Source organism: Salvelinus sp. IW2-2015, linkage group LG18, assembly GCF_002910315.2.
Source record: "Salvelinus sp. IW2-2015 linkage group LG18, ASM291031v2, whole genome shotgun sequence".
NCBI classification, from domain to species: Eukaryota; Metazoa; Chordata; class Actinopteri; order Salmoniformes; family Salmonidae; genus Salvelinus; species Salvelinus sp. IW2-2015.
Window position 1 is genome coordinate 38,752,954 of NC_036858.1, and position 12,608 is coordinate 38,765,561.

The 12,608-nt window shown below is 41.0% G+C and overlaps 1 protein-coding gene across 2 annotated transcripts in view; it reads right to left on the reverse strand.

The window, feature by feature from the left end:
- Positions 1-12,608, reverse strand: part of LOC111977925 (cGMP-dependent protein kinase 1-like) — a 193,314-nt gene that overhangs the window by 152,183 nt on the left and 28,523 nt on the right. For both annotated transcript variants that reach the window (XM_070448500.1, XM_070448499.1), the window contains exon 2: positions 3,958-4,124. In XM_070448500.1, the coding sequence (XP_070304601.1) occupies positions 3,958-4,124 (167 nt within the window). The remainder of the gene's footprint in view (positions 1-3,957; positions 4,125-12,608) is intronic.

The window sequence follows — 12,608 nt, forward strand, 5'->3', positions numbered from 1 at the left end:
GTGTACCTATGATGAAATTACAGGCCTCTCTCATCTTTTTAAGTGGGAGAACTTGAAATTGGTGGCTGACTAAATACTTTTTGCCCCACTGTATGGTTGTCCTTCTGGAAGGTTCTCCCATCTCCACAAAGGAACTCTGGAGCTCTGTCAGAGTGACATCGGGTTCTTGGTCACCTCCCTGACCAAGGCCCTTCTACCCCGATTGCTCATGTTTGGACGGGTGGCCAGCTCTAGGAAGAGTCTTGGTGGTTTCAAACTTCTTCCATTTAAGAATGATGGAGACCACTGTGTTCTTGGGGKCCTTCAATGCTGCAGAKWTTTTTTGGTACCCTTCCKRAGATCCGTACCTCGACACAATCCTGTCTCAGAGCTCTACGGACAATTCCTTCAACTTCATGGATTGGTTTATGCTCTGACATGCACTGTCAACTGTGTGCCTTTCCAAGTCATGTCCAATCAAATGAATTTACCACAGGTGGACTCAAGTCAAGTTGTAGAAACATCTCAAGGATGATCAATGGAAACAGCTCAATTTCGAGTCTCATAGCAATTGGTCTGAATATTTATGTTAATAAGGCTTTTGCTCTCTTTAGATTTAGATTTTTTTTTCGTTTTGTCATTACAAGGGTATTGTGTGTGTATTGATGAGGAAAAACATTTGTTCAATCAATTTTAGAATAAAACTAATGTAACAAAATGTGAAGAAAAAAGTGAAGGGGTCTGAATATTTTCTGAATGCACTGTATAAACAATACAATCTGAAAACCTCTGCACACCCAAAATGTCAATCAATCTAACTGAGGCTAACCTTCTCACAAACACAATCAACTTGAAATGCCACAGTTCTGATATCTACCTCTTGATGTGTTTGTATGTTAGGTCTAGAGGCAAAGAAAACAGAGCTGTTGCTCTAAACTCAAAGTAATATTTCATCTTGAAGGAGTTTATTTTAGCAGCCACCCTGTTGAAGAGCCATCAGTGTCAGTGACACTGTGTCAGTGACAATGAGAAAGATCAGTCAAGAGAGTGTACTTCCTTCAACACTATGTCGCTGCTCAGTAGTCTACATGTATTAGCTGAGCTAGACGACCACAATGCAAATGTGTCCCTGACATTTTTCCATCATTCTCAATCTTCGTAATTTTTTATTGTACAGTTTGTGCAGCTATTTCAGTGATGTTGGGGCTTTATGTGATTCATATTATCAATACAAATATATTCAGTCAGCATTGGCAGTGACAGGGATTCCTCCCATGCCCTGATCTAAAGAGAGCAAAAGCCTGTTTGGGTTCATTTAATCAAGAACACACAATGTTTACTGTACACACAAAAAAGAACGTGGTATTCAATCATTCTCTCTGGCAGAATGAATAGACTTCTGTTTTGTCTTTCTAGGAAAACTCCCAGTTACCAATTTTTTATCCAATAAGGAATCCATAAATGCTMCTACAGATTGCATAATTTAAATGAGTGGCCTGTATAAAATCAATGCTCCTCCAGTGGCGTCAATCAATAACCGCTTCAATTAACTTGAAATGCCACTGTAAATATTAGACACACATACACATTCATTTCTGAGTAGTATCCCCCCACAGAGAAGCAGAGAATATAACACCAAACAAAACTAATATTTTTTCCATTACTATTGCTATGGGTCTGTGGGGGTTTATAGTGCAGTACATTGCCTTTGTCATTGTCAAGATTCCTTAAAGTCACTTAAATGCTTTGCCACAATGACATTGTATAAAAAAGTCTTAAGACAAATAAAGCTTTCAGAGTTCTTTTTCCTTTCCAGAATAGACACAGGCTTAACTTCTACGTGTTACGCCCTGACCTTAGAGATCCTTTTAATTCTCTATTTGGTTAGGTCAGGGTGTGAAATCTATGTTTTCTATTTCTTTGTTGGCCTGGTATGGTTCCCAATCAGAGGCAGCTGTCTATCGTTGTCTCTAATTGGGGATCATATTTAGGCAGCCTTTTCCCAACTGGTGTTTGTGGAATCTTGTTTTTGGTACTGTGCTGTTTAGCCCTACTAAACGTTACGTTTCGTTTTGTATTTGTTGTTTTTTCGGTGTTCATTTAATAAATTAAAATGTACGCCTACCATGCTGCACCTTGGTCCGATCCGTCCATCGACGAACGTAACACTAGGATTCTGTAATGGAGCCATTTAGACAACTTTRTGTGTCRAAAAAGATCAGAAAATATCTAATTTKAACTAAATGGCCCATTCCAAAATCCCTTGAGATCCAGTCTGGACAGACTGGTCAAACTCTGTCCTCCTACAGTGGCTTGCGAAAGTGTTCACCCCCCTGGGCAATTTTCCTATTTTGTTGCCTCACAACCTGGAATTAAAATAGATTTTGGGGGGGTTTGTATCATTTGATTTTCACAATATGCCTACCACTTCGAAGATGCAAAATATTTTATATTGTGAAACAAACAAGAAATAAGACCAAAAAAAAGGAAAACTTGAGCGTGCATAACTATTCACCCCCCCACCCCCCATTCTTCAAGGCAAAACTGCTCCAGCTCCTTGAAGTTGGATGGGTTCCACTGGTGTACAGCAATCTTTAAGTCATACCACAGATTCTCAATTGAATTGAGGTCTGGGCTTTGACAAGGCCACTCCAAGACATTTAAATGTTTCCCCTTAAATAATATGAGTGTTGCTTTAGCGGTATGCTTAGGGTCATTGTCCTGCTGGAAGGTGAACCTCCATCCCAGTCTCAAATCTCTGGAAGACTGAAACAGGTTTCCCCTCAAGAATTTCCCTGTATTTAGCACCATCCTTCAATTCTGACCAGTGTCCCAGTCCCTGCCGATGAAAAACATCCCCACAGCATGATGCTGACACCATCAAATTTAAATGTAGGGTTGGTGTTCTTTGTGTGATGAGAGGTCGTGGGTTTGCACCAGAAATAGCATTTTCCTTGATGGCCAAAAAGCTTAATTTTAGTCTCATCTGACCAGAGTACCTTCTTCCATATGTTTGGGGAGTCTCCCACATGCCTTTTGGCGAACACAAAACGTATTTGCTTATTTTTTTCTTTAAGCAATGGCTTTTTTRCCCTGGCCACTCTTCCTTAAAGCCRAGCTCTGCGGAGTGTATGGCTTAAAGTGGTCCTATGGACAGARACTCCAATCTCTGCAGTGGAGCTTTGCAGCTCCTTCAGGGTTATCTTTGGTCTCTTTGTTGCCTCTGATTAATYCCCTCCTTGCCTGGGCTGTGAGTTTTGATGGGCGGTCCTCTCTTGGCAGGTTTGTTGTGGTGCCATATTCTTTCCATTTTTAATAATGGATTTAATTGTGCTCTGTGGGATGTTCAAAGTTTCTGATAWTTTTTTATAAKCCAACCCTAATCTGTACTTCTCCACAACTTTGTCCCTGACCTGTTTAGAGAGCTCCTTGGTCRTRATGGTGCTGCTTGCTTGGTTGTGCCCCTTGCTTAGTGGTGTTGCAGACTCTGGGGCTTTTCAGAACAGGTGTATATATACTGAGATCATGTGACACTTAGATTGCACACAGGTGGACTTTATTTAAGTAATTATGTGACTTCTGAAGGTAATTGGTTGCACCAGATCTTATTTAGGGACTTTATAGCGAAAGGGGTGAATACATACACACTTTAACGTTGTTAATATTTTAGAATTTTTTGAAAGTTATTTTTTTCATTTCACTTCACCAATTTCAACTTTTTTGTGTATGTCCATTACATTAAATCCAAATAAAAATCAATTTAAATTACAGGTTCTAATGCAACAAAATAGGAAAAACGCCAAGGGGGATGAACACTTTTGCAAGGCACTGTAACTCTAATGGTTATTCCCACTAATGGTTATCCAATCCTGTTTCAAACAGGAACATTTTAGAGCCTCACACAYCCTCACAAAACCCCATTGCCAGATGTACAAATCAGTGTGTGATGCAGGGAGTGAGTAAAGATACTGTATGTACCTTCCATGACGTAGACCAGTGAGCCCACATCGCCCTCCTTGATGATGCAGCTGTCTTTGCCATACTCCACAGGGTACATGCAGTCCACGATCTCCTGGATCTGAGACAGCTCCAGGTTCTTCATGAAGTCATTGTCCAAGATGGCCTCCTTGATCAGGTCTTTGGACCTGGGGGGACAGAGGAGGAGATAYATAAATGGGATTCATATGTCATTGTAAGGGACATGTAAAACACTCATTGGGGATTAGTGTTTTCCTTGGCATTGTTTAGGTGGAGTGGATACCCCCTACCCATTTTTCTGCCTCTATTTTACACCGTACTGTACCTAGAAAAGCATGTTGGAAACACTGATTGCATAATGCCCTACAAAAAAAGTGTACCCTGTTTAGACATTCAGCAGTTTGTCTAAGGTGGAGTACTGTGAGCCTGCTGAATTTAAAATCATTATTCAACTGAATATTCAGAAAATACCCCGTTAACAAAATATGTTCTAAATTCTGTGGTTTCAAGATGACTCTTATTATTTCAATTTGTTTCAACAGCCGCAACAGCCGCAACAACCCAAAAACCAAAAGAAATCCATGCCTAATAGAAATGGATTGATTTGATTCATAAGTACACTGTGTAAAGACAAATTTATCTTAGACTTTTCTACAAGGGTAATCCACAAAGCTCTTTTAAGAGATGTGAACTGAGATTATTTTGTGCTATGAATATGCAGGGAAACCTGTTGCTAGGGGATGGTATAATGAACACTTCTAATTCAAAGTGCCGTAATCAAGAGGTCAGGTGTGAACCTCTTAAGGATCGGACCCCTTTTTTCAATTTTCGCCTAAAATAATATACCCAAATCTAACTGCCTGTAGCTCAGGACCTGAAGCAAGGATATGCATATTCTTGATACCATTTGAAAGGAAACACTTAGAAGTTTGTGGAAATTGAAATTAATGTAGGAGAATATAACACATTAGATCTGGTAAAAGATAATACAAAGATAAAACCTAAATATTTTTTCAACGTTGAAATGCAAGACGAAGGCCAATATTTAACTAAGGAATCTAGGCGCAATTTAGATGTTGGCCACTAGATGGCAATAGTGTAGTGCAAAGTTTTAGACTGAGCCAATGAACCATTGCATTTCTGTWKAAAATGTTGTATCAAGACTGCCCAAATGTGCCTAATTGGTTTATTAATACATTTTCAAGTCCATAACTGTGCACTCTCCCCAAACAATAGCATGGAATTATTTCACGGTAATAGCTACTTTAAATTGGACAGTGTGGTTACATAAACAAGAATTGAAGCTTTCTGCCCATATCAGATATGTCTAWGTCCTACGAAATTTTCTTGGTACTTACAACCAAGAAACATTACATTAGCCTACATTAGCTCAACCGTCCCACAGGGGGGACACCGAGAACATCTACATTTTAAGAAACCTAATAAATCAATGTAATATATCCTACACCATCTCAATAAATCCATTATTTATTTTAGGCAGGAAGAAACATTATGATATGAAGAAGAAAATGAAGCCTATTTCAGAATAACAGAATAGCATATTCTGAGTCATCCTCATGTTAGGGCCTGATCTGGCTATACCATATGGATGTGGGCTACACTAGTACATTTTGCAGGCAAGACTTGCTTATAATTCCTGTGGCATTATTTTATATTATTTTATAGTAAGAAAAACACAATTGATCATAGCTGAATAAAATAGAAAGTATATCTTCCCTGAACGATTTCCGATGCACKCATTCTGTGTTGAGCGGGTAACAAAGTCATCATTTGAAACAGGTCCTCCTATTCTCAATTTAATCTGGTGTTTATTTTTTATTTAAAATGGCCCACAAAAAAAATATGTCACCCGTAGACTGGTCTGAACTAGAATAGCGAATGGAGGAAGCGCTTCCCTCAGTTATTATGCCAGGTAGGCTACACCGATTGTAAAGAGGATGAATGTGTAAAATGTTAAGAATTGAGAAATAAATCTAGCAGCACGAGAAAGCTGGGATCCTCTTTTAAATAGTGGCCAGTCAAAACGTTATTTTCACACAGAATTGCACAATGACTGGGCTTATAAGAACACGTTTCACCAGGCTCTGTAGGCTATGGGCTCTCCAACCCTTTTCCAGAGTTATTAGGCCACTTTAGTTTGTGTACAACCTTGACCCCAGATCAAAGGCTTGATTCTGGGGTGCCGCTGGCGCGCATGCGATCGGCGCGGACGGCAGAGCGAGAGCTTGGACGAGGCACGGCGTTGGCCGCGAGGGCTGCGCGGGGAGACGACTTTCTCCCCGCTGCCGGATGCATCCCCCTTCTCTGCGCAACACACAAGCACGGGAGTGCTTTCAACGCTCCACTGCTGCTGCCACTTTTGTTTTTTAGCGAAATTAGTCAACTGTACATATGTGACCGTCGATGACCCAACGGCATGGCCGCTGCCAGCACCCCAGTGCCTGCCACGACCCCACAGACACCCGATCACCATGGCACTGACAGTTCTCATTGGATCGACCGAAACGCTTCTCATACCGGCCCCCCTCCTTCCAAGCACGCCGCTTGCCCTGGCAGTGCCCAGTTCTGCATGGATCTTCAAGACCTCTTCGTGGACGAACTAATGGCAGAACGCATCAATGGGAAATGTGCTATGTTCGAAGACTCAACCTTCGACTGCCCAGCCCGCCCTCAATCACATCCCTCCACCCACGTACACCCCCAGCCCGTCCACAACCCATCCACACCCCAACGGACCAACACACCACACCCCAGAGGCACCAAGCCCAGTCCTGGGGGAGAAGGTCACCACCCCCAAAATAGACCACTGTCCTTCTCTCCCCGTCCAGCTCTAGGATTCTGGATAAATGCGCTGGCGGCCATTACATGGAGTACCTGTGCGAGGGGTCTGAGGAAGAGAGAAGACGGCAGACGCGAGGAGGAAAGTGGAGGAGACTGAGACGTTAAGTAGTGATGGAAGTTAGTTCCACTAAGCATGTGGAATCAGATAGAGAGTTCTCTGCTCTTATCCGTTCAAGTTTCATATGGTGAGGATCTATTGAGAGATGAGCAATGTGTGAGACAACTCTGCACTTTCACGTTATTGAATAGAGACCAATAGACAATATCTAGCCGGTATCAACTTAGAGCCACACACTCAACACACACACACTAGCCTGTCAACGTTCTCCCCCGTCTACTGGCACCCCAATGGTGGAACAAATCCTCACGACGCCAGGTCAGCGAGTGTCAATCCCACCTTCCGGAGACACTTGAAAAACCCACCTCTTTAAGGAACTAGGATGAGATAAAGTAGTTCCTCCTACCCCCCCCCCCCTTCAAATGAGTTAGATGCACTATTGTAATAAGTGGTTGTTCACTGGATATCATAATGTGAAGTGCACCAATTGGTAAGTCGCTCGGATCAAAGAGCGTCTGCTAAATGACTTAATGTAACATGTTTAAATGTTATCAATGGGCTAGGCTACATGATGCATGTGACTCTGATTTTAAAAAGTAGGGGGAAAAGTATGTGCTGTTTCTTAGACTACTGGGCATCATTCACAAGTGATAATACTCTCACCCATCAGACTATTCTCAATCTTATCTTTACATGTACTAAATAATATACACTACCATTCAAAAGTTTGGGGTCACTTAGAAATGTCCTTGTTTTTGAAAGAAAAGCACATTTGTTGTCCATTAAAACAACATAAATTGACCAGAAATACAGTGTAGACATTGTTAATGTTGTAAATTACTATTTCAGCTGGAAACGGTTGATTTTGAATGGAATATCTACATAGGCGTACAGAGGCCTATTATCAGCAACCATCAATCCTGTATTCCAATGGCACGTTGTGTTAGCTAATCCAAGTTTGTACTTTTAAAAGGCTAATTGATCATTAGAAAACCCTTTTGCAATTATGTTAGCACAGCTGAAAACTGTTGTTCTGATTAAAGAAGCAATAAAACTGGTCTTCTTTAGACTAGTTGAGTATCTGGAGCATCAGCATTTGTGGGTTCGATTACAGGCTCAAAATGGCCAGAAACAAAAACCTTTCTTCTGAAACTCGTCAGTCTAATCAAGAAATGAAGGCTATTCTATGCAAGAAATTGCCAAGAAACTGAAGATCTCGTACAACGCTGTGTACTACTCCCTTCACAGAACAGAGCAAACTGGCTCTAACCAGAAAAGAAAGAGGAGTGGGTGCACAACTGAGCAAGAGGACAAGTACATTAGAGTGTCTAGTTTGAGAAACAGACGCTTCACAAGTCCTCAACTGGCAGCTTCATTAAATAGTACCAGCAAAACACCAGTCTCACCATCAACAGTGAAGAGGTGACTCCGGGATACTGGCCTTCTTGGCAGAGTTCCTCTGTCCAGTGTCTGTGTGCTTTTACCGATCTTAATCTTTTCTTTTTATTGGCCAGGCTGAGATATGGCTTTTTCTTTGCAACTCTGCCTAGAAYGCCAGCATCCCGGAGTCGCCTCTTCACTGTTGATGTTGAGACTGGTGTTTTGCGGGTACTATTTAATGAAGCTGCCAGTTGGGGACTTGTTAGGTGTTTCTTTTTACAGAAACGTCTGAAGAGTCCGAATGATTTGAGCTACAAACCATATTAAAAGATTTCTATGAAAAGCTGAAAATCTCACAAACACACATGTAATGTTTGGCTCTATGACGCTCACAAGCTACACAACAGTTGTTAGAAGGTTAGAGGTTATTCTACATAGAAGATGATATGACATTTCAAGACATAGTCTCTAAACAGTGCYTTCGGAAACTARTCAGACCCCTAGACTTTTTCCACATTCCGTTACATTACAGCATTCTAAAATCGATTAAATAAATACAAATCCTCAGCAATCTACACACAATACCCCATGATGACAAAARGAAAAAAAGATTTTAGAAATGTTTGCAAATGTATTGAAAWWTACAAGCAGATATACCTTATTTACATAAGTATTCAGACTATGAGACTCYAAATTGAGCGCAGGTGCATCCTGTTTCCATTGATCATCCTTGAGATGTTTCTACATGTTAATTGGAGACAACCTGAGGTAAATTCAATTAATTTGACATGATTTGGAAAGGCACACACCTGTCTATATAAGGTCCTACAGTTGACAGTGCATGTTAGAGAAGAAACCAAGCCATGAGGTTGAAGGAATTGTCCATTGAGCTCCGAAATAGGATTGTGTCGAGGCACAGATCTGAGGAAGGGTACCAAAAAGATTCTGCAGCAAGTCCCCAAAAACACAGTGGCCTCCATCATTCTTAAATGGAGGAAGTTTGGAACCACCAAGACTCTTCCTAGAGATGGCTGCTCGTCCAAACTGAGAAATCAGGGGAGAAGGGTCTTGGTCAGGGAGGTGACCAAGAACCCAATGGTCACTCTGACAGAGATTTAGAATTCCTCTGTGGAGATGGGAGAACCTTCCAGAAGGACAACCATCTCTGCAGCACTCCACCAATCAGGCCTTTATGGAAGAGTGGCCAGACAGAAGCCACTCCTCAGTAAAAGGCACATGACAGCCTGCTTGGAGATTGCCAAAAGGCACCTAAAGACTCTCAGACCATGACAAACAAGATTCTCTGGTCTGATGAAACCAAGATTGAACTATTTGACACTTGGCATTCAGGCCACGTCTGGAGGAAACCTGGCACAATCCCTACGGTGAAGCATGGTGGTGACAGCATCATGCTGTGGAGATGTTTTTCAGGGACTGGGAGACTAGTCAGGATCGAGGCAAAGATGAACGGAGCAAAGTACAGCGAGATCCTTAATGAAAATCTGCTCCAGAGTGGGGCAAAGGTTCACCTTCCAACAGGACCATCACCCTAAGCACACAGCCAAGACAAAACGAGTGGCTTCGGGACAAGTCTCTGAATGTACTTGAGTGGCCCAGRCAGGGCCTGGATTTGAACCCGATCGAACATCTCTGGATAGACCCCATCCAACCTGACAGAGCTTGAGAGGATCTGCAGAGAAGAATGGGAGAAACTCCAACAAATACAGTTGTGCCAAGCTTGTAGCGTCATACCCAAGAAGACTCAAGGCTGTAATCACTGCCAAAGGTGTTTCAACAAAGTACTGAGTAAAGGGTCTGATTTCTTATGTAAATGTAATATTTCAGTTTCTGCTTTGTCATTATGGGGTATTGTGTGCAGATTGATGAAGGAAAAAAAACGATTCAATACATTTTAGAAAGGCTTTATCCTAACAAAATGTGGAAAAAGTCAAGGGGTCTGAATACTTTCCAAAGGCACTCTATTACTGTAATAAGATCACATAGTTGCTGTCACAAACTTCAAACTCCACACAGTTGATCCTGTAATCACTGCCAAAGGTGCTTCAACAAAGTACTGAGTAAAGTTTGGGTTTTTTTGCAAAAAATTGTAAAACCATCCCTAGAAAAATCTGTCGTTCTGCCCCTGAAGAAGACAGTGATCCCACTGATCCTAGGCCGTCATTGTAAATAAGAATTTGTTCTTAACTCCYCACAGTTTTCACTGACTAGTTGGACATTCATTTCAACAACAATTTATGTACTTACAGCACTCATATAATGTAAATACATGCAGATAAATTAAAGTCAGATAAATGAAATGCAGGTCTTAGGACTGGTAGGGTTAAGGTGCATGTAGGATAATCCCATTTATATACTGTTTATGATTTTGATAGTCTATGTTTATATGTCAGTGTTAGTCAACGTTTTGTTAATATCCATGGTTACGGCTCACCCTCTGCACCTGTAAATACAGTGCCTTCAGAAAGTATTCACACCCCTTGACATTCTGTTGTGTTACAGCCTGTTGTGTTTYGYCTCCTGAATGGCACAGCAGTCTAAGGCACTGCATCTCAGTGCTAGAGGCGTCACTYCAGACCCTGGTTTGATTCCAGGCTGTATCACAACCGGCCGTGARTCAGATTCCCATAGGGCGGCGCACAATTGGCCCAGCGTCATCCGGGTTAGGGTTTGGCCGGGGTAGGCTGTCATTGTAAATAATAATTTGTTCTTAACTGACTTGCCTAGTTAAATAAAGGTTTAATAAAAATATACATATTTTTAAACAGCATGTAAGATGGATTCAATTGAGATTTTGTGGGGCACTGGCCAACACACAATACCCTATCACTGGAAATCTGTTTTTAGAAATTTTTACAAATGAATTACAAATGAAAAGCTGAAATGTCTTGAGTCAATAAGTATTCAACCCCTTTGTTATGGCAAGCCTAAATAAGTTCAGGAGTAAAAGTGTGCTTAACATGTCACATAATAAGTTGCATGGACTCACTGTGTGCAATAATAGTGTTTAACATGATTACAAGTAGCTGTATCGCCCCTCAGTCGAGCAGTGAATTTCAAACACAGATTAAATCACAAAGACCAGAGAAGTTTTCCAATGCCTTGCAAAGAAGAGCACCTATTGGGAAAGGGAAAGGGGATACCTAGTCTGTTGCTCAACTGAATGCATTTAACCAAAATGTGTCTTCCGGATTTAACCCAACCCCTCTGAAACAGGTAGGTGCGGGGGACTGCCTTAATCGACATCCATGTCATCGGCGCCCGGGGAGCAGTTTTACCTGCCGTGTTTAAGGGTAGATTGGTAGATGGGTAAAAATAAAGCAGACAATGAATATCCCTTTGAGCATGGTGAAGTTATTAATTACACTTTGGATGGTGTATCAATACTTTCAATCACTACAAAGATGCAAAAGGAATCTGCTCAGGGATTTCACCATGAGGCTAATGGTGACTTTAAAATAGTTACATAGTTTAATGGATGTGATAGGAGAAAACTTAGGATGGATCAACAACATTGTAGTTACTCCACATACTAACCTAATTGACAGACTGAATAGAAGGAAGCCTGTACAGAATAAAAAATATTCCAAAACATGCATCCTGTTTTTAACAAGGCACTAAAGTAATACTGCAAAAAATGTGGCAAAGCAATGAACGTTTTGTCCTGAATAAAAAGTGGTTTGGGGCAAATCAAATACAGCACATTAGAGAGTACCACTCTCCATATTTTCAAGCATAGTGGTGGCTGCACCATGTTATGGGTATAATTGTAGTCGTTAAGGACTGGGGAGTTTTTCAGGATAAAAAAAGAAACAGAATGGAGCTAAGCACAGCCAAAATCCTGGCGCAAAACCTGGTTCAGTCTGCCTTCTACCAGACACTGGGAGATTAATTCACCTTTCAGCAGGACAATAACCTAAAACACAAGGCCAAATCTACACTGGAGTTGCTTACCAAGAAGACAGTGAATGTTCCTGAGTGGCCAAGTTACAGTTTTGACATAAATCTGCTTGAAAATACTGTATATGGCAAGGCCTGAAAATGGTTGTCTAGCAATGATCAACAACCAATTCAACCTAGCTTAAAGAATTTTGAAAAGAAAAATGGCAAATATTGCACAAATCCAGGTGTGGAAAGCTCTTAGAGACTTAACCTGAAAGACTCACAGCTGTAATCGCTGCCAAAGGTTATTCTAACATGAATTGATTCAGGGGATTGAATACTTATTTAATCAAAATATATTTGTGTTTTGTTTTTCATTCATTTTTTACAAATGTTAGAATTTTTATAGAGTATTGTGTGTAGATCGTTGACAAAAAAAATGACAAATAAA